The 23,396-nt window shown below is 39.3% G+C and overlaps 1 protein-coding gene across 3 annotated transcripts in view; it reads left to right on the top strand.

The window, feature by feature from the left end:
* Positions 1-21,572, top strand: part of slc2a9l2 (solute carrier family 2 member 9, like 2) — a 76,189-nt gene extending 54,617 nt beyond the window's left edge. For all 3 annotated transcript variants that reach the window (XM_079156839.1, XM_079156840.1, XM_079156841.1), the window contains exons 12-13: positions 4,902-5,029; positions 18,980-21,572. In XM_079156839.1, the coding sequence (XP_079012965.1) occupies positions 4,902-5,029; positions 18,980-19,222 (371 nt within the window). In that variant the 3' untranslated portion in view covers positions 19,223-21,572. The remainder of the gene's footprint in view (positions 1-4,901; positions 5,030-18,979) is intronic.
* The last annotated feature ends 1,824 nt before the right edge of the window (positions 21,573-23,396 follow it).

The following is a 23,396-nucleotide window of genomic DNA, read 5'->3' on the forward strand; positions in this document are numbered from 1 at the left end:
TCTAATCTGAAAATCTCCAGCTGTGTTAATGGATGATACATTAGCTTTGACTTTGACTTTGATTTGAATCCCTCCACCAGGAAAACAAATATAGTACCGACATTTCTCAGTGTAAGCTTTTATGCATGTGGCTTTAGTGGAAATTAATCTACAAATAGGCCAGAAAGTAGAAACACAACAGCAGTTATACTACTTTAAGCTGAATCGTTTGTAGAACAAGTGGTCACATACAGTATATAGGCATTCTACAGTAGGCCTTTGTAATTCCTACAAAATAGTGATGGATTATTGGTTCGGGAGTTTTGCAACTAAGCAGGCTTTCATTTATTTAGTGGTTTACTCTCTGCTTGAATGTTCATCAGTGTGCTGCTGTTGTGTTTGGCTGTAAGGCAAAAACCTGGATACTTTCATCTCATATGATTTAACACATGCTGTTTCCTCTGAGGCCCTCCGCGAGCATATGCTGACCAAACAACATACATGGTCTAATTAGTGTACAGTCCCTGGGCTCACCCAAGCAAGATACATTTGGCTTGACATGGAACATGCTGTGGCAACAAGTGCATTCATTTTTTGTGCTGGAAATACCCGTACATTATGGATCAGAAGTGTGTAAATATGACGATAATGCAGCTGTCATATAATTTTAATGCTAGCACAGTCCTGATTTATCAGTGTTTATAAAAGAAAAACAACATCATTTTAGTTATTGTATTCTCCTGCTTGCACACACAGGCTTCACACATTGTTAGGTGCACAAGTCCCTGGAAAACACCATTTTGTGCTGAGCGGATTATCTCGGAACTGATCTAAACCGAGCACTCACAAACCAACACACACACACACGTGTACAAAATGCCCACGTTGGCTAGCCGCCCCACCCTTCCCGCATCATGTGCGAAGCAGATTTGTCCTCTCCTGGCAGAACTGAGATCAGTGTTGTTGTGGCTGCACACATCTTCCTTTAATGTTATGTTTTCTGTTTTCTGTTTGTCCTGCTCCGTATATTGATTAAAGTTGGATTTCCTTTTTTAGAGGGACTCCTAACAGTCGAGAGAAGCAGGACAAAATACGATCATCATCACTTTGTGAATCCACTTGACTTGCAGTTTTGTAGTCAGTAGTGTATGTATTATATTTGGTGCTCATAATGTAAAAAAATACACTATGTTAATAACAACTGCAGCTGGCATTTCAACTTTTATTTTGTTGACAAAGTTAGAGGACTACATTGGCTGTTCAAAACGTTTACACATTGCAATATGTGTAAACTTTGTGAAGGATTTTATGTTAATTACAGGGAAACAAAAAGGAAAATCCTTGCAGGGGATTTTTTAAATGCCTTGGGCTAATATCAGAAGCTCTTATGTTCAGTTCAGTATTTTTATTTCTCGGCTGCTGCTGTCTTTTTGGGTTGATTCTTGAATCTTAGGCTACAGTATTTTTACACTAAGCCAGCTAAAATAAATCTCAGTTTTATATTTTTTTCACAATTCTGCGGAATTGAGATATTGAGAATGAGTTTATTAATACAGGTACCAGGTGTAAATGTATAGCCCGGTGGAGCTGATGTCATAATCCAGAGTGTCCAGATACAGAATCGTGCCTTCCTGTGGAAGTGGAAAACTGAGTTTCTTCAAAACGTACTTGTGTGCTCAGACACAATCAGATGCAGTATAGCTGTTAAGTTAAAAAAGGTACTTTTCTGTTGCCTCTAACATTCTCTGTGATCAGAATAATGTAACCAGGATGTGTGTGTCCTACAGCGCACAAGTCTGGGGTTGAAAATATAAGCTATCTTCAAATTGCCATTTTATTTAACTGTTGAACAACTTGCATCTTACACTTACATCTGCACTGCTTGTGTCATTTATTGTATTTTTTTGTGATCCGTAAAATGCCCATGATTGCTCTGTGCAATATGGCCAACTCTGGGCATGCATGAACACACACACAGTCACTTGTAATCAGCTGGTCACATTTGTTTAACAGCAAGGCATCTTATTCATATAATGAGATGGTTTATTATTGCAAGCAATTAAATCTAAGAGGATGCTGAGGGCTAATGTGAGCCATACCTCTCTTCAGTCAGCTCTGAATTAAAGTGTCTCTGTTGCTTGTATCGCTCATTAACTGTCTTCTCCGGGGCAATTATGTGACAACAAATAACCTGCTGTGTGGGTAAAAAGCAACATCCTCAGATTTAGAAGATGTTTTTGTGCTTTTTTGAGACGGTAAAAGATAAACTGCAGTCACACGTACAGTACATAATGTTACTGAGCTTATGTCTTAAGTCATTTATACCATTAACAATGAGGTTGATGTAATCAAACAGGCTCCACCAGGTCAATCAGTTTAGCAAGGAACACTGTGGGGAAAATGTAAGATATGTGACCACATGGCTAGCCAGCTCCCTGAAATGGCTTACATACTGTCCATCATTTCACAGCATGCCTTGCCCATAGTACCTTTAATCTGTCAGGCTGCATCAACGAGGGCCAGATAACACGTTATCAAGAACAGACACAACTTATACCATTACTGAGTGTGTCTGCTGTGAATAATAGTGTTTACTTTTATTTTGTGTCTATTCTTGTTTATCTTGTTTTTTGTGCAGTTTCTAAAATATCACGTTCATGTGTGAATGCAAACATAGACCTGTAGTCATATTTTGTTGTACAAAATACTGTTCGCAAGTAACGAGCAGCGCGGACCTCTCTTCCACTCTTTGTTTTTTCTTTATTGTTTGTATCATTTCTTACGGACTGAATTATTATTATCTTTTAAACATTTAACAGATGCCAATATGTTAAAGTAGAAAATTATGAGTATGCTTTATTTATATTAAAAAGAAAATATGCTAGCAGCTAAACCGCTAGTGTACGTTCCATAGCAACTGCTGTTTCATAGCAATTATGTATATTAATTATATAGTAAAATACTATTATTAAGTAGCTTCGCGTCGGGCTGAACAATACTCCTCAGCTATGATATATTTACATTATACCACGGCCTGTCATAAGCTATTGCATGCCAAAGTCAAACTAAATAACTTGGAATGTTGAAATCGAATTATCTAGTAGACGCTTGGATTTGTTTTGAGACATAAATTCAGTAATTATCCAAATCCAAATGTACGTGGGAGGAGGACAAATGGGAAATAAGCCACTGTTTTCTTTTAAACTAGATCGCTTTTTTAACTCTGCAGCATTTTTCTTTTAACTTTACTCCTAACTTGAGAAATGTGTTTTAAATTGCTCCCCAGTCCTCTCCACTGAGTTTGCAATAATCTGTCAGGATGGATTACTACCTCTTACATTTGAACTCAGTGGGCTATGTTTGTCAATTTAAGCCTCCTAGTTTGATGTCATGGCTCACCAAAACATCCAAATGTCAACATCTGCTCTCGGAGGTTTGGAAATGTTGGTTGCACATTGTACTCGGGGAGAGGCCTGAGGAATTTTTGACTTTCAACAAAGGGGCCACCATATTACAATATATAAACTGTGATCGTACTATGTCGAGATATAACCGGCAAAAACCTTTGGGCTATTTTGCTTCCATAATGTTTTAGAATATTGGAAAGAAAACCTCCAAAAATACACATTTAGGTGTTTATTTTACTACTCTGTCAAGTTGAGTCACAGTTTTCTTCATTTTCATATTTAAATGCATTTTAATAATAAATGAAATAATAATTTAAGTTGTCTGGGGAAGTTTCATGGTGATATCTATTATTTAAAATGTTATGCTATTCACCTGTAGTGTCTCTCTTTAAAACACAGTAACATAAATCAAGAGTAGTAAAAGTCAAAGAAAGTTTAAAAAGTGTTTATTTTCATTTTACGAGTCCAACTCAAATATACCCAAGATTTCGTTTCAGTCAAATAAATTGTTGATTGTATCTTCGTGGCCTGAAACGGTAATATGAGCTTTATCTGAGTTTTTTCTGATAAACCGGATTATGTGTTGTGGGAATTGAATAGGACTATGGTATATGGATTTATAGGGTCAGACACGCACTATTGATTACACTTGGAGGGCAGGAAGAACATAACTCAATATTGCTTAGATTAAACACCACCTCCTAACTCTTTAACTTTTTGCCGTTATTGTGCCTTTTCTTAATTAAACAAAAGGATAACATTTTCTATGACATCCATGTCTATAATGCATTATAAACATGATTATTATTATATATTATTATATTATTAGCACTCATACATATTCACAATGATTTATATCAATAATTATAACACATTATGAAGCATTTGATGAGTATACATTATAATTGTCATAGTTAGAATATATTTTAATCTTAAATTGCTGAAGTGATCATTGTTTTCTTTAAGTAAAGTCAGAATTTGTTTTATGTTTTGTGTGTTCTTGAATATATTTAATGATACATTTTCTCTTCACTTAGAGGAAACAATGACTACTTAAAGTTACTTATAATCACATTATAATGCATGTTAACAGTGATTATAATGCTTTATAAAAATATCACAATGTAACAACTGTAATACTCTGATCCTTGCAAAAAGAAATGTCAGTGAGTGACCAGCAACTATGAAGTATTATGACGCTTCACCTTATAAGCCATTATAAAATGCTTTCTAATGTGTTATGAATATTGCCATATAGGGCATTATGAATATTTAATATTAATGCTTATAACTATATTATACAGTGCTATAAGCAGATTATAATGCATAAGTAATAATAAGTGTTGATAAAAAGTGTTACCAACAAATGTTCACTTTGAAGTAGGAGCAAACAATAAGCAATCTTTTTCCACTTCATATGGTTTTTAAGCACAGAATACTTAACGCTCAGAGCGCAGCTGTTTGTTTCTGTTCCGCGGTTCGTTAGAACTAATGGTCTTCTCCCTTCTCTCTCAGGTGGCATCCCGTTTATCTTGACCGGAGAACTGTTTGAACAGTCCTACCGACCTGCCGCCTTCATGATCGCTGGCATAGTAAACTGGCTGTCCAACTTTGCCGTCGGCCTCCTGTTCCCATTCATTCAAGTGAGTTGCCTCATCTAATTGTGTACACATATTAGTATTGGGGTTGGGGTCAGGTTTTGGAGCCCAATGTCAATAGAGACGAGTGACTGACACTTTTCTAAAATGAAGCATCGCCCACACAGTTAAACCAAACTAACACCAACTATGTTTGTCACTTTAGCCTTTGGCAAACCTTTAAAGTTGTCAGCCCCTTATTAATCCCTGCAGTGGCGGCCTGTCACACCATGTTGTTGATTGTTTGTTCTGCCTGCTCTCCACCAGCATCTCAACCACCTTACTGGACTTTTATTAGTCAACAGACTTGTTATTTGATGTTTCTGTAGTCCTATCACATACCACTATGTATTTTATATCCTAATAATATGAAACTGTTGAGCTCTAATGGTTGTCTTTGAAAATGTCCGTGACTAATGTTCAGGTTTTTCACTAATGCTATTATCTTAATGATCAGAGTGTTTCTGACGGAACATGGGCAGTACTTTTTGTTCCTTTTTAGTAAATTGAATACCAGGATTATACAAACAAGCTGTTACAGATGTTCACTGATGTACACCGATTCATACTTGTTAACCTAAATGTAATGGAATTGCGCTTTGGTCCTCTTAGCTTTGGTGAAGAGCGCTTTTAAATTCCGACCTGACCTAACAATACGAGATATGGAGATACTGCTTCCATTAGAGCCAGTGTGATCAGATCACAGATCTGCAGAGCAGTGAGAGAAACAGCAGTGTGTTCCGTTGGGCATTTGCTTTTATAACTCACCTGTGATTATCAGGCACAGTTTTTATTTCCCTTGTAAGTGTGGCGATCTGTGACATTTTTACCACATAACTGCAAGATATTGACAGTACAACATACTATAAAGGGGCACTCAAGTCTCTTTAGAGCTTGGCCCATATTAGAGAATTAAACTCAGGATGTCTTGGCCTCTTCAACTTCAATTTTGATGTAGTATCAAACAAGTTTAGTTAGGTTTCTTTCTTTTTATTACCTCTCATGCAGATTGATTTCAGTACATGACCTTGGTATTGGGTTGTGAGCTCCGTCAGAGTGCCCAGCAGTACTGAAACGATCCAGTGTGGACACTGACTGGCTGCTGACATGCTGCTTTTGCTGCTCAGCCTTGTAAGCAAGGTGTTTACTGGTGAAACTTGAGATGTGACAGGAAAGCTGAATATAAAATATTAGACACAGAAGTACTTTCAAAGCCTTGTAGAAACTGTAGTTGTTCAAATGGAAGTGGGTCTGATTTTTGGCCCTCTATTGTGGAATGCTGCCTTTCTATTATTAAACCGCCAAAATGGGCATCTTTGAAGAGCTTCATATATGGGCCCCGGGATACAACTCCTTTGTAAGGAGGGCAAATGTGTTTTTAGAGTATTATAAGCACCTACAACAGTTTCAGACAGAAGAGTGTATTAGTGTCTGACACTGGAATGTTTTTCCTGGAAACCGCAGGGTCCTCTTTCAACCTCTAAAACCTGACTGTTGCTCCAAGCGGCTCCGCATCACTGCCTCCTCTCATTTTACCTCCTCTGTCTCTCCCCTGCCTCTCCCTCTTCCTCTCTCTTTCTTTTGCCTCAGAGTACTGTCGGACTCTTTCTTTCACACTTTCATTTTCATACCTTTAGCTTAAGTGTTTTTCACTTTACAATCTCTTTACTGAAGCACCATCCTAAGGAAACATAGTGTTGGTACAATTTAGAATTGGGTTTGTTGGTGTTAGGATATTGGTAGGTATGAATTGCTAGTAAAAGTATAAAGGTAATATGCACTAGTGCGGTGTGAATAAAGTGTCATGTGATGAGTTCAAGAGCTCACAAGCTCAGCAGTCTTATGGCCTTATGGTCTTATGGGATGAAGTTGTCCCTGAGCCTGGTGGTCCGGGACCGAAATGCTGCGGTAGCGTCTGCCAAACGACAGCAGGCCTTCTTCCTGGTCTTCTGGGTGTGGAGGTTTTCATTTTTCATACAGACTGTTCACTCATAGGCTGTGCCTGAAATCACTACAAGTTTACTTCATAGTGCAATATAATTACTGTATGCTATTTTATATTGGTGTTCGAAATCTGTGTGGGATTTATTCTCTATATAGTGCGCTCAAAAAATCCTAAAGGAAAGTAGTGCCTGTGGTATTCGAATGCATTGTTTTTTTGGTTTTATATATGTTTTATAAACAATTTGGCGTTGTCCCGGGTGCTGAAATGCACAAGAGGATATTGATAGTCAGATGGTCAAAAAGCCATGTCTTTTGTTTTATATGTTGGCATAAGCTTCAGTCTATTTATTTAATCATTTGTTTATAGGCCTATATATGAGTAATATATGAGTAAATCAGTTTTTGCGGGCCATTTTTGTGTCAATTATAAGTTGGCTTCCAGTGAGCTGGCCTGTACCTTTTCGTTAAACAATTTCCTTTTTTAATTTAATTATCATTTCTTATCGTGTTGGACCTTTTGGATCTTAATCTTGCAGATGACGAGCACTCATTATTGGTATAAAATCTCCTAAAGGAAATTAGCATGTCACTTTGTTACCACATTCTAATACGATAACTTATAACTGTAAGTCCTATAAACTGATGTCTAAACACACATTTAGTTGAATTTATTGATCAAGCAGCATAGCTTTCTTAAGGGAGAAGAACTCAAATTTAACAGAAAAGGTGCAAAGAATCATCACTATACATGACATATCTCTGTTATTTCCTTATTTAATTCCTTCAGTGAAACTACACTAGGTAATCAGGTAAATAGATAAATACCGTATTTTTAAATAGGGCTTATTTTCCTGAGAGTAGCTGGAAAGATTACCAAAATGTCATTGATTGAAAATATATATATATATCTGGAAATGATTTATTCAGTGTCCGTGTAATTATGACTGACTACATTAACTAAAGAGCTTACAAACCTCTCTGTGATGTATGATGGTAAGATGCTTCTGTAGCTGATAGTGAGACGTGTCTGATGTAATATGCATTTTTTTCCACTTGGTCTACAGGACTTAAGCCCGTCTCAAGGTAAACGTCCTGGGCTCTTGGTGCTGTCTTCTTATCCTGTTAATGCTCCCCAGGCCTCTCCTGTCTTTTTGCAAATGACTGATGTGACAAAACATAAGATAACATTCTGACAAAAAGACGTAGCTGACTACTGAATATAAAGTGTATTTTAGTTTATTCATTGCATCCTTGTAGTCGCTTCAGTTAGTAGAGTTAAAATATTGTACAAAAAAAAGAGAAATGCACTAAAAAAGGCAGGAGACTTCTGCCTTGTTAAATTTACTTTAGTGTCTTTGGGCGATAGGGACAGCTGCCCTCACAAGTCAACCTGACTATCCCGACAGACAACCCCAAAGGGATTAAGTACCCCAGGTAATCTGCTCTGAGTCTGAGGTGTCAAACGTCCTGAATTGATACCTCCTTCAACAAGGCCTGTGATTTGCCCTGAGTAGAATAGAATCTGTGGCCACTGAGGACATTCACCCTTTTACAGCAATAAGCCAACAAACCCTCCACAAACCAGCAGGAAAGGCACGGAGCTTAGCCTTTCTAGGGCCAGTCAGTTGCATTGACATGCAGAGATGGGAGAAACTCATCACAGTGGGCATTAAAGCAGACTTAGCTTGCAGGAACATCCCGGACAGCGCTGGAACAAACTTGTGGACCAGAACGATCTGCAGTTTGCCGGCCAAGGCCAAAGGCAAGGCTGTCTTCACTTTCTTTTGCACTGTCTCAAAAGGATGTTGATTGAGGGTGTCCGACAACACCAAGGTTGGATCGCAGATTGGTGCCAGGGGGTTAGAGGATATGATTCTGTCATATACGCCTATATGGAGTAGCACATCTGTCATATCCCGTAGGAAGAACAACAGATGCAATCAGAAATGTGCATGCTGTTACGACAATTATAAATGTGTGCCACGCTGTGCAGCAAGTGTGAATATTTTGAATGGTTTCCATCATGCCGGTGGGCAGTTGATTTAGCCCCTCCCCAAGCCAGGCCCAGAGGTCTAACCACACAGTGAGAATGTTATATTCATCTCTCTGCTGAATACAAACTCTGTCACTCTGGTTGTGCTGGGGGCATCAGACTAAGAGGGGAGTCATACAGCGATGTGTCTGCCGGTGGAATCATTTTCCTGCCAGATAGAGGAGCATTGAGTGTTTGTTTTTGAGGAAAGGTTATCCACAGTGGCCTGCACACACAGTATCTCTGCCGAAACCTGGGTGACAATCTGGGATCAAAGACTCCACCCTGATCAGAGAGTCTGCCCCCGTGTTCCCGTGTGCTCCGCACTCTAAACCCTTTGCCTGCTCCGCAGGGTGGGTGACTCAAGCTACCAGGGTGAGGTTATCTGTTGTTGGGAATCATTATTTTTGGAGTTTATTTTTTCCTCTGGGAATATATATGTATGATTATTGAATCAAAATGTGTGACGGTCAGATTGAAACTCGGCTTATTTATGTTTTATCCTTATTTGTCTCTTCATTTTCTATTATAACAAGCATGTTCCGAGCTGTGCTTGTCACAAGAGGACCTTGTTTACGGTTAATGCACCGTGTCATTTCATGTACAATTGTGGGTTTTTATTTTGCGTTGTTTACTGCCTGATTTGAACAAATTGCAGGTTTTCTTGTCTTACGAGACGAGAGGTAGTTAAATCCTTAATATTAATGTTTCTTTGTAAATGTATTATGCCAGACTGAGCCTGCGGGCGTCACAACAATTAAAAGTAATTAAAGCTAATTGAAACTTGAAACGTAATGTCTGCAAGAGAGCCCTGAAGCACTCAACAATTTGACATTGGTACAGCCCTAAACCCTCACGCACTACGCGGGAACACGCCCTAAAGTCTGTGAGTGTGAAGATTGGGATTTGTAGCAGTATTTAATGTTTCCTCAGCTGTCCTAAATTAGTCCACGTTTTATCCTAACTGGTTGTATTCAACTGGCTGCGATGTACTTTGATGCTTCCTTGATTATATTTTACAGATCTGTATCATCTCTGCTTGTCACATCTTTACATTCATCTCGACCAATAGGTGATGAATATTCACATTCCTGTAAAAACAATCCGATGAATCATCGCTTCTATGCACTATATTTTGATTGATACATTATAGTAAACTTCAGCTCTTACTGTTTTTAGAGTATACCATAGATAGACAAGTATAGAAGTTGTTTGAAATTGCAGGGAGGAAAAACCAATGTGAGATTCTAGTTGGAAACGGTCACATCTAAAAAAAAGTCTGTTTCTTTATTTTACTGGCCTGTGCTCCTTTCCTCTGAGTAAAGTATCCTTCTCCTTTCTGTTTCTCTGTAGTACACTTGTGTCTTTTTCCCAGCGTCTTTAGCTAACTGATTCACTGATTGGACTTCATTTGCTGTTTGACCTCTTTTAAATGTTTCTACATGTCTCTTTGACTTTTTCCGTCTCTCTCTCTAACATAGTAGTAGTGAAGTAGTTTAAATAGTTTGGTGTTTGAGCTGTCTGGTTATGAATTGCACTGTTTGCTACCATAGACCTTGCACATTGTATTGGTTTTATATCTAGGTAAGCGGTTGTTTAGGTCAGTGATGCGCAATGTATGGTCTGGGGACCCAGAGGTCTGCTAGGGGTCCATGAGAAGGTTCATTCGTTTAAATTTGAATGATGAAAGATATACATGTGTACTGTATGCACTAAGAGTGAAAGATGTTCTTGTTTGTGCCTGTGTGTGTATGTTTGCAGGTGCTCTAGGTATATAATCTCTATCTTCTCTAGGGTCCTTGGCTGAAAATAATTGAGAACCTCTGGCTTAGGTTGTTGCTATAGTTTCTGTTCTCAGGATGCAACCTGCATTAAGAGATTTTGTTGGCCACTCGGAGGAAATAAGCTGTGAAAACTGATCTAATATCAACATTAGCATTTATTTTGAATCACGTTTGGATGACTTCAAGTTAAGGTTTAGCTCTTCTTTTAGCTCTGTTTTTGCTCCACTATGTTCACCAGCTAGTTGCTTACTTTGTCTGTCTGACCTTTGGTCTGGGCAGGTGAAGTACAGCGTTTTTATTTTGCTGGTAAGAGCTTCCTGCTACTCCCAGAGATGACGCTGATGAGAGTGAATCACAACAGTAAAGCTGCAAAAACCAAACCATTGACCTGAATAATCCTTAAACGCTTTATAGAGCTGAGGGGAACTGCAGAGACAGGTGATAATTCAGGGTGGGTTCATTACTATGAACGACCAATTTCATATCCAAATAGTTAAGCTATAGGTGCATCCATTGTTAATATCCATTAATTTAAGCAGTGATAAAAATAACAGTTAACACACAATCCATTAATTTAAAAAAAGATCCTGAACTACATACAATGTGCTATTATCTATAAACCATCAAAAAAAGTCTTAGAGAAACATTATTAAACATGGCAGATTATAAGTCTTTGTAATAATGAATTACATTGTATATTTCATATTAAAAGAGAAGTCATATGGTCTGCCTTATAATTGCCCTCTATGCCAAGAACATTGTTCAGCTCAGCTTTTTAGAGAGGCAGAACGTTGCCCTTGGTCATAATGTCCCACTTGTCCCTCATTAGACTCTAATGGCATTTGACATTTCAATCTTCGTGAGCTGAAAACATATAGATATGGATGCTGAAATCCATGCCCTCTTAAACCTACAGTTTTCTCAACTTATACAAGCACTTCTTCACTTTTTCATTCTGGCCTTCTCAGAAAGAGCCTGAGGCTTGTTTGTTTAAATTAAATAAAATTTATGATTGAATGAATATACACTAAGGTACACAAATACCTGGTTATAAGTCCAACCTTGGAAACAGTAGATTGCTTTTTTGAAAAGCAACTTCTCCTTGAATATACCTCTCAAAACATTGGTTGACTTCAACTGAATGCAGGAAAACATTCACGCTTCAAAGCGCTGAGAGGAAGGACAGTTAATACTGGCGAATCTATACATGCACATGTCTCTTTGAGTAATTGTATGTGATTTCCAACATATTTAGTACTGAGGCACCAGACATTATAGAATCTATAATACATGAATATTTTCAGATACTCGTGGGTGCGTTGGTGCACTCACCTGCTTATCTTAATCGCACAGGATTATAGATAGACTGTGATGTTATATTAAGCCTAATATCTATGTATCAATGTGTGTGCCTCTGCCTGCATCTTCTCTTAAACCGTTCTTACTGCTGGGAATTTGTTTAACCCAGCGGCTGTTGCCGTTTTGTCTGCCTTATCTGCATCCACGATCTTGTATTGAATTTTTAACACTCCTCTTTGCCTAAAGATAGTGTGCATGTATGGCTGTGTAAGTCAGGAATGAGTCTGACCTCTAGTCAATGCAGCTGGGTGCGGGTATTTAGCCCCAGGCATTTATCAGGACTTTTGCAATCAGGATTCAGTTTCGGTCCCATTCTGCTGAGGATAAGCGCAAACAACATTCGCACAGCACGTATCCTTGTTAAGTTCTGAAAGCGTTCTGATTAAATGGCGTACTCTTACTGCTGCAGCTACTGTATGTCATATAGAGGCGCTAAACCACCATAAATGATGTTTGGTGCACCTTCTCGAACTACAGATACAGATTAAGATTACGACGTGGTCGTGGTGAACAAATCATTAAAAGGTGCCATCGAGTTGAGGGAAGAGCTTCCACAAGGTTGAGGGAGGTTGGGTAGCAGGACCACAATTACAAGTTCAATCTTGTACTCTACTGGCTACATTTTCTTTTACCTCTTGCTGTTCAATCAATAGAGTGCTGCAGGGATGAAGTATTTTTGAAGGCCAAACTCGTAAGTTAGCATCGCACTGGCTCGACAAAAAGCCAATGGAACTACTCCATTGGATGTTGGATTGTTGCTGAAAATAAACTCTGGCAAACAACTGTTCATGAAATTCACACGTTTTGTTCAGCAAGATGAGGAACAAATGAACACCTTTATGATTTTTGAAGCGCGAATTCAATCGGCACAAGAAAAAAGCTCATGTCAGTCTGTGAACAAACTGCAACGTCGTCAAATGAGCGTGAGTTTACAAAACAAGGTTGTAATGGCCACTGCTGATGCTGCAACCTTTTCTCTTTTTTAAAAACTATTAAAATGCATTTTTCCAGCCAAACACACACACATGCACGCACACACAGGCAATGTTACTCTTACTGTAACTTGAAGGACATGTCCATCGAGAGAAACAGAAAAAGTTAGACAAAAGTCAGCACAGAAGGGATTAAAGTGAATCTTTGCTTGCGGCATGCTGGACATTGTACTGATGTTGGGTTGACCTTCCGTTGAATGTTTTCTGCCTGTTTTCTCTACGGCCCCTGCAGACAAACCTAATTGTGTCCTTTCAGCCAGCTGCACCAGACTGTCATGTATGGGAGAAAAAGAGAGACCTAAGATAGAGAGCATATCAAACACACAGAGCGTGGTTTCTCAGAGGTTGTTATTCTAACAGGATCAGTCAATTGTCGAAGGTGAAATGAAAACGGGGCACAAAGATATAACAAGAAAACAGATCCGATCACCAAGTGCAACAAATTCCGTCTCACCAGTATTCTGTATTTGATGGCTTAGCTCCCCAATAATTGGAGGAGGAACAGATGTGTGTGTGTTATCCCTAAAGTTGAGGTGTCACTTGTACTGTGAGGGTAGCCTGTGGATGTTTTTTTGACACAAGCACGTGTTACATATTTCTGCTGACTGGGCTATAACATGTACTAATTAAGGAGGGGACAAAGATCACAAGCCAATGTTAACAACACAGCGTTTAACTGACGGGGATAATATAAGTATAATAACGTTACATTTAGTAAGATAAGAAATGTGTTTATTATGAAAACACTGCCTCATTCTCAAATATAAACTATGGCAAACATTTACTACATCATATTTTCTCACATTTACACGGAGAGAAAGTCAAGTTAACTGAGCTTAATATGCTAATGTTTGGCAGGTATAATGTTATGTTAACCACCTTACTTTAGCCTGTTAGGATGCTAATATGTTAATCTGCAGTAAAACCAAAGTACAGCTCAGGCTGACAGGAGTGTCATTAGTTTTGCAGGTATTTGTTCATAAACTAAAGTAGTGGAACTTTCATTTTGTGTTTCTGAGCACCAGATTCCCTTTAAAAAAACTCTAATTTTACTGCAGCAGGGGTTTGACGGTTGGTTCTGGTTCTTGCATGCTTCCCTTCCTTCCAGCGGGCCCAGCAATATGGCCTGGTCTCCAGTAGCATGTTGGCGGTGTTGGCTCCCAGCAGGCACCGGGAAAACAACTAAGTGAAGCTCGGCTCCTGGCCGGAGGAGGAGACTCTGCCAGGCGCGGAGCTGTTGACGTCCCGTCGGAGCTTCTGACTGCTGGTGGAAGGTGGCAGCAAAGCTGGATCTGTGTGTGTCTGCGGCGGGCTGGTTTCCTGCATTACCTGCATGATTTTACCAGATTTCACACGGAATCCGACCCTTTGACACCGATGACAAGCATTAAGAATAACTATATAGAAATAGCCAATATTCTCGCTAATGGTCTTGTTTACTTATGTAGGTCATAAAGAGGCATCAGTATTACATTTAGACTTTCATAACCAGTTAAACATTCCTCATAGTTACACTAAAACCAGGAAGGAGATATCTGCCACGAGTAGAAACATTTTATGGATGTCATTTTGAAACAATTACAGTAATGTGTTGAACTACACAGGTTTCAATATGTCAGTGACACACTTTCTAAAAAGTGTTTATTGGTTTTAATGATCAGATGGTGTTTGCTGTGTTGTCAGGAAGGTACATATAAATATATATATACATATAAATGGCTTTGGAGAGGCAACGGAAAGAGTGTGGGGGATAAGGCTGACCAAGGCAAGGAAGGAGCAGACAAGTGTAAAAGAGAGAAAGAAACAGGGGGCCATCCAATGCCACAAATATTGCAGTTGTCTTTGTTGATTGGGGTTTTGCTGGGGCCTCTCACTGTTTACTGACTGGCACCTGAAACCAACTCTGACCCCAGTTCAGATATTTCCCCGCTGCATTGTCACATCCCTCTCCCACCACAACAATCCACCACTGAAGTGTAACTCTGAGTTCTGCAGGGGTTGGTTTAGAAACTTTTAAATTGTTTATTCGTTGTGGCAAATAAATATATACAAATAAACAACTTTAATTAGTCAAATAATGAATAGCTGCTAGCCTACAGACATTGAAAGATTGTGAGACAACGGGCCCCTGGACACAGACATATACTGGTAAAGGCATTGTTTGCAGCTGTTTTGTGTGTCTTAGTCATTTTTCATCACTTTCTGGTTGTTTGATTGCCTTTCCAACAAGATTAATAGTCACTTCATTCAGAACTTCTGATACTTGCAAGCCAACTATCTGTGATTGTCTCTCGTAGAGCGACACACCCCTGACCCCACCTTTGGGCTTCTGGCATCAATTATTTAGGTTGAACTAAAGCTCATTAAGTGATTTATTGCCTCCCATTTCAGAGTTTTGAATTATTTTCTCATCTTTTAAATCTAACCACACAATGTTAAGCATTGTTATGTTCTTTGTCTCAATTTACATTTTTCAGCAGTTTGCTCTGCGTGGTGTCAGACACAGTTTGGAAAGGATTATTTATCCATTTAAGGAAATCTAAGGTGAAGGCAAAAAAACGACATTCCCTATATCAAGGTGAATTTAAACTCAGTTCAAATCCATGAATGCATTTTTCTTGTTTTAGTCAAAGTGGAGAATTGTAGCAATAGTCATATCTATAATACAACATAGATTCTTTGAACAGTAATCTCTTACATTTTACCCATTAGGATATCATGCTAATTCGTGCCCTCTGGTGAATACCAAGCACCATCAATTGGTCTGCAGCCCATTGCAGTTTGCCACACTGGTAGCTTAATATTTCCACATAGATCTCTTAGACGGTCCTTTACTTGGTTTTCTTGTTGATCTGTGTTTTATTGTAGGAGCACACATCTACATTAGGAAGAAATAGACTGGAAATAATAGAAACAGAGGACTGTTGTGCCCAGTCGATGATCAACCTTTAAACAGGACTGATGGCACCTTTCACACACAAATTAATGTAAATCAACAGATTAATAAAAAGAAAGATGGGAACTGTGACTATCAAGTGCAAGGGCCATTAGCCTTCACTCTACTTTATAATCCAGGCAGCGGTCGATCATGAAAATTGATGCATTACAGAGTCATCCTAATCAGGCATCTAAATTACTATCACGTAGGACTGCTGCAAACCACATCACTGGAATATGCATGTGGGATTGTTTTAGCTTTAATTATTTCCATGACAAAGACAACCTTCTCTGAATGCGTAAACTGTGACCCCTCAAGGGGTCGTCCCTTTAGGTAGAAATGGAAATTACATTGATTGACGAAACAATCTCCAGAACAGATTGTAAATGGATCCTGTGGTGAGATGGTTAACTACTGTTCTCCAAATCAAGAATGAGCTTGTCTCGATGTTTTTCAATAATTTATTGCTGTGAAATCACAAACAGCATAGCGTGATGTCCTGTGAAGTAAAGAATCTCTGATTATACTTTTTATTTCAAATAAGGATTTTAACTTTTCAAAATTCATGAAAATAGTTGATGTTTAAGAGATGCATGTTTTTTTTACAGAACATCAATGCTCTATGATAAATCTTTTGGGAATTATTCGTTCGTAATGTATTGATCAGTGTGGAGCGTCAGTGATTTTGTCACTTGTTTGCATTTAGTGAGCTTCTTCAGTTACTTTCAAACATTGGACTAAATGCAGTTGGCATACAGGTGATTTATTGAAACTATTAAATATAAAATGGAGCAATAACAACAGGTGTTTGTTGATGGCATCTATAAAGACAAATGAGCCATCAGCCCAATCACATTCATTAGTGTACTGAGTTTGTATGCTATTTGTATGCGTTGCTAATGAGCTAAGATTATCGTAGCAACATATGATCCATAACTGAAATGATTGTCTGTCTTTCTATTGGAGTGTTCCCATTTGACAGCATTGACGTATGGTAATCTATCAAATGTCAAACAGCCCTTGGTGGACATTTGCAGTGTAATCTTATGTACAGCTTAGTCTCTTAAGCACCGCAGACACTGACTTTGAGTGTCGCTCCCACTGGGAGGATTCAACACAATCAATAAAAGCCCACACAAATGCAAATAACCCACCACCACAGCACACAGTCTACACCCCTACCACCAATGATGACTCACTATTGCCCCAGAAACCAGTGGCCGTGACAGTATATCTTCCAGCAATGGACATTAGTTCAGTGTCTTTATCAGATTCATACCTACAGTGGGTGTTTGAACATTCTCTTCTCCTTTAACCCTGTCCTGTCCTGCCCTATCCCATTCTGTACTTTTTTGCATTGTTTTGTCGTACTCCGTCTGGTCCTGTTCTGTTCTTTTCAGTCTTGTACTGTTCTATCTTAGGCTGTCCTGTCTTGTCTCACTCTGGCCTAACCCAACGTGACTTGCGTTCTGTTCTATCCCATCCAATCCCGTCCAATCCTGCAATGGCCTGTCCTAGTTTGTCCGGTCCTGTCTGGTACTGTTCAATTTCACCCAGTTTTGCACTGTTCTGTCTTATCCCCTCCCCACAGGGTTCCCCATAACTGCAAGTGCCACCTCTATTCTGTACGTCACTCTGGTTGCAACATGTGTTTGAACATGAGACATGAAAATATAATTCACGCTTGTGTTTGCAGCCACTCAGTCTTCATGAGTCCTTATGTGCATGCCTAATTGTTTGTGTGAACCAAGCTGAACCCGGCTGAGCCACCATAGCAGATCAAAGGCTTATCCCTGCATCAAAGATGGGGCTGTCTCATTCTCCTCAATCCACGGGGCTTGCTAAAATGTGATTAATGAAAGACGGAGTGGACACAGAAATGTCCTGTTTGTAGCATGACTCACCTAATAACTGATAACTGGGAGAGGAAGGCAGTGTTTTCTGAGGAATTTGCTAACTTTGCAGATGAACATTACGTCACAGAGGCGACATGGAAACTGGGTCAGGGCTTTTCACGATGCTCGATTTTTGTTGTTGTGCTGTTATAAAATACACTCAACAGAGGAAACGGTGTCAGAGACTAACAGCAGTGATGATGTAACAGTTGAAATCAAAGCAGTAAGTAGTTCTTCATTGAGGTCATGGTTGTTTGGACACTGCATTTCTAATACCAGTTACATAGCGCCGCATTTGAGTTCTGCCCTCTCATGAGCAAGGTATTATAGCTCAGAGACACACTGGTGGGGGTCAGTCAAGTCCGCTCATGCACAATCTCTTCCTCTTCATATCTCTCTCTCTCTCTGTCTCTCTCTCTCTCCCCTACACCCCCCACACCCATGTCACACACACACACACACACACAAACAGACCTTCTCTCAAACTCTAAATCCCCCTCTGGGTAATCAGTCAGTATGTATTTTTAAATCTGTCACTAATCTCTATTATTGGCATAACACACTGGACAAGGTTAGCGTTCAGACTTACATTGTTCTTAAGTCTGAAGCGGACATGTCTTGCACGTACCCTCATTCACAACGCCTGTAGGACCTTTTAAGTGGAAATCGTGGGGATGTTATACCGTTTCCAGCATGACACACACACAGATGACAAAACAGATGTCACAGACAAACATCTCTCTGGGGTTGACAAGAGTTGAGGATGGGTGAAAAATGGCAGGATTTGAGGGAGAGCAGTAATCATCAAATGCTTATAATGCTAAAATAGGACAATCTAAATTAGTGAAATTAAACTGTCAGTTAATTTTACTCTTGAAGTTATGTTATTCTTGGTGCTTGATATTGACATTTTCATTCCTTTTACAGAGTTCTTTCGGAAAATGTACGCTGTATCTAACACAGATGAGTCAAATCTGTCTAATTCCTTGTTCTGTGTTTTCTGTTTTTGTAGGAGACGTTGCAGTCGTTCGCCTTCTTGGTGTTTGTGGTGGTCTGCGTCTTGGGATCTATCTACCTCTATATCGTCCTCCCTGAGACCAAAAATAAGACATTCATGGACATCAGTCAGAGCTTTGCCAAGATCAACAAAATCTCTGTCCCCTCCCCTGGCCATGAAATGGAAATGGTTCTGTCCAGTAAGCCTGACATGAATGGAAAAGTCCAAGATGTCGTCAAGATGGAGAGTTCCTTCTAGCCGAACAAACAACACAAATTGTGGAGAAACAGGGTTGAAATTTAAACTAGAAGTATTTGTTGTTGTACATATTTATTTAATGACCGTGGTCAGTGAAATTAAATCAGTGATCAAATCTTTTGTTTAAATGCATTTCTGTATTTTGTATTTTTTGTATGACTGGAATATTTAGGAATATTTGATTACAATAGTAATTTTTTTTATGTCTCTCGTGTTCTCTTTAAAAGTTAATATACAGTGTAAAAGTATCATACATGGCAGAAAGCCTAGCTTCTAGGTCAATCAACAGTTACAAAAGGAATAATAATGTGGCTGAAGGGGGCTTGACTAAAATATTGATGTAATTGCTTAAAACTTAAATCTACTTTAGCAGATTCTTTGATGAAAACATGCCATAAACACAACACTGAAATATCATCACCTCGTGGAGTACAGTAGAGATATGGCCAATGTGTTAGCGAACAATGGCTTATTTACACATCCAGCTGATTTATTTGGAGTCTTGTTTGTGTTCAGCTGACAAATGTAAATCCAATATTCACTCTCTTGAGTCTCTGTTTTGCTCTCCACCAACTCCAAAAGCTGAAACTCTCAATAGAAGGTGAACTGCAAAGTTGATGATGATTCTCTGGGTACTGAACTGCGAAAGACAAGTTTCACATTACACATCGTCATTTGACCTATTGTTATTATAAACATATTTATTATAGCACAGGGGTTCGCAACCTTAAATTCAGAGGACCACCTTCCCAAATAAATGACAAAAAAGCACACCATGACCAAATACATTTGTAAACTGTCAACTATAATGACCTAAACAAATATTCCTCTTACCCACCACTGCCTGCTATTATCAATCCAGATTTAATGTATTCATATTTCCTCACCACACAGGTCTGAATCAGACAAGCTGCAACAGCATGCAACATTATCTTAGTCAGATTTCATCTTCGTCGTCCTCTCAAAGCAGCTTCATAATGAGAGGGGGGCAGACATGTGTCCGATGAGAGACATATTTTGCAGGATTAAAACCCTAATGCTGATGTCTTGGTTAACTTCCCGATATATGAATGAATGAATGAATGACTTTTATTTATACAGCGCTTTTCACAGACAAAAAAGTCACAAAGTGCTTAACAGAGCAGAAATTTAAAAGCATAAAAAACACAATGTGGCCATAGGGCCAATAATTTACATATACACATTAAATCAAAAACGAAATTAAAACATATTTTATAAGCAGGTCTAGGACATGGGTTTTACCCAAACGCCAGTCTAAAAAGGAATATTTTGAGTAGGTTTTTTAAAAGTGTTTACAGAATCTGCGAGGCGTAGAGTTGCAGGCAGAGTATTCCACAGCCTCGGTGCTACTGCTACAAAAGCTCGGTCACCACAGATTTTAAAGCATTTACGTGGAACAGACAGAAGACCTAAAGCGTTTGACCTGAGAGTGCGGGCGGGTGAATAGGGGTGAAGAAGATCAGCTACGTATGTAGAAGCCTGACCGTGTAGTGCTCTGTAAGTGATGGTGTATCCTAAATGCTACAGGGAGCCAGTGGAGAGATCAGAGTACGGGGGTGATGTGAGACCGTCGATTTAGACAACAAGAGAGAGAGAACGCATAGAGTGCAGGAAAGCTCAACCATTTTTTGGAGCCTCTCCAAATCTGAAAGGAGCCAAGGCTGCTTCCCACCAGATGACTGGAGCCAGCGAAGGAGGTGATCTGAACACAGGCAGACAAGCGTGGCTTTGGATAGCAGTTACAGTTTGCTCCACAGTAGGGTGTACTCCACATTTCAAAGTCCGCCGCTGGTCGAGCTAACTCCCCAACCTCTCATATAGACACAGATACACAGGTGTGTGTGTCATGCGATGGCAAAGGGGTGTCCATGTATCTACATGGCATTGTTGAAGAGAGGTGGGGAAATCTTAGTTTAATTCCTGATCATATCCAGTGAGCTAGTGCCACATATTACATGTGTTCAACTGGGAAGCAGGCAGGGAAGTGAGGAGAATAATGTGTGTGTAATAAAGTATTGTCTCTTACAGCTCTGCTCCAGCATGTTACTCTCGAGGAGTCATACGCTCAGCAACGTTAGTGGATAATTGACAGAAAGATTTGCTGATGGGAGAGTAATTATGAGACCTCAAAGCGGCAAAGACATATTAAATACTTTATGTTTAATTAGATGCACTGCTGCGGGATAAATTACTGTTTGTCCAACCTCTTAGATATCCTCTCAGGAAATGTTGATAAATTAACTTCCCATTATGCAAAGTAAGAAGTGGGCCGCAGAGAGAGGCGCTGTGTAAATGTTGTGAAATGTTTTGAATAAAAACTTTTTTTATATATTAACTCGCATTCAGAATTTGTAATGCTTATTCTTCAGTAAACCATTCCTTCAGACCTTTTAAAAGAATCATCTGCCCTCTCCTGGTTACAGGATACAGGAGAGGGCGGATGATTTCATTTTACACCTCCCAGGTTTTAGGGGTGGTGTGTATGTATAATGAAATATAAAAATCAAAACCCATAGAGCTGAAGAAACAGATCATTTGTCTTTGTGATTCTTCAACCCACACAGCCATCATCGGTTTTGATATCATTCAAGTTTACTCTTTGATATTAAACTATGGATTCGGGGTCCAGTTGTGGCGGATCACTCAGTGCATAGAAAGCTCCTCACGGAGTACATATGACTAAAGACAAACGACAGAACAGAAAAAACTATTTTCTACTTGGGTGGCCAAAACCCATGAGCAGTAGTGTCTTTTTCTAACTCAGTCTGGCACACCAAGAAGTCTTCTTTGGTCCCAGTCCCGGCACAGACTATGGCTGTGACGGTGTTTACTGCATGCTCTAATAATCTGATCTATAATATCCTCTTGCTTAGCTGCAGTGATCAATGGGTCATTTGGTGCTGTGTTCCCCCCCCCCCTCCACACAGTCTGCCTCGGCACATAAACTTGAATATACTTGTGTCTTTACTCTCTTCATAATGTAGAAGGCTGCCTGTCTGAATAGGTCCCACGCAGTTCATGCAAAGTACAGAGTCAGAATATGCAGATGGTTTTTTTGGTCCCTTTTCCTGTACAATCCTCAAAACCATGAACCTTTTTATGCTCCATACACTAAAATAATTGTATCATACAGTCTGCAGGATGCAACATAACTAATAAGAGCATTTGATCTTTAATTTATTCTTCTGCATACTTTTCTCATGAGATTTACATGCAAACTAATGTCCCAGCTATTCCTCTTATCCATGTTCTGATCAAGATACGATGTTTAGCTGCAACACACACAAAAAACGGTTTATTCTCCTTGCATGCATGATTTTAACATGTGCGCAGCATCAATAGACTCCTCAACATCCCTGCCACTCTGTCATTCCTGCACCAACTGTTACCTCAGCAGTGGGGGATTAACCCACTTTGGTTTCTCCCTGCCTGCTGCATTCACCGCTCTGTGCTATATTTCTCCATGTGATCACCAGTATTGGAAAAGAAAAGCTACCAGCAATAATCAGTTTATTATTCTAATTACTGGTGTCCGGTTTCTAACTTAATATCCGTGTGTAAATCATCATTATGCAATTTGTCATAATTGTTTTTCCCCTCTGTCTGCATTCTGATGATATCCAGGATGCTACTATGTATAACATAGCCAGTGTCTTATTTTCTGCAACATGATAAATCTTTTACTAGCACAGGTCTTGTTGGAAAGTAACATTGACCTGTTGCATCCCAGCCTCCCACACCTGGATCTTGGGGCACTTTGCTGTTTGTGTGGTATATTCATCTTGTGATCTGCTTTTGCAGACTGACCTGAGAGTTAATCATTTGAACCCTGTCACCTGGCAGCGGGGCTGGCGGATATTCTTGATAGTTTGAATTTCAAGTTTGTTGTGGTGGCTGTAGCTTCAAGACCTTTGTTGACATTTGCACTTAATAAAACAATCATTTGGCTAAAGGGCCCTTCAACTGGCAGTTCCATTAGAAGGCTGCTGTGCCCCTGAAGCATTTGCTTTCTCCTTCAGTCTCAGTGGTGCTAGTTTTCCCACAAGTGAGCTTGAGTATTTTAGACAGCCTCGGGTAAATATTGAGACAGTAAGTGTGTCTTGTAGTTTGGCTGTGTGTGTTAAAGGTATAATATGTAGTCACGTCGTCGGTT

Source organism: Pholis gunnellus (assembly GCF_910591455.1).
Source record: "Pholis gunnellus genome assembly, chromosome: 3".
NCBI classification, from domain to species: domain Eukaryota; kingdom Metazoa; phylum Chordata; class Actinopteri; order Perciformes; family Pholidae; genus Pholis; species Pholis gunnellus.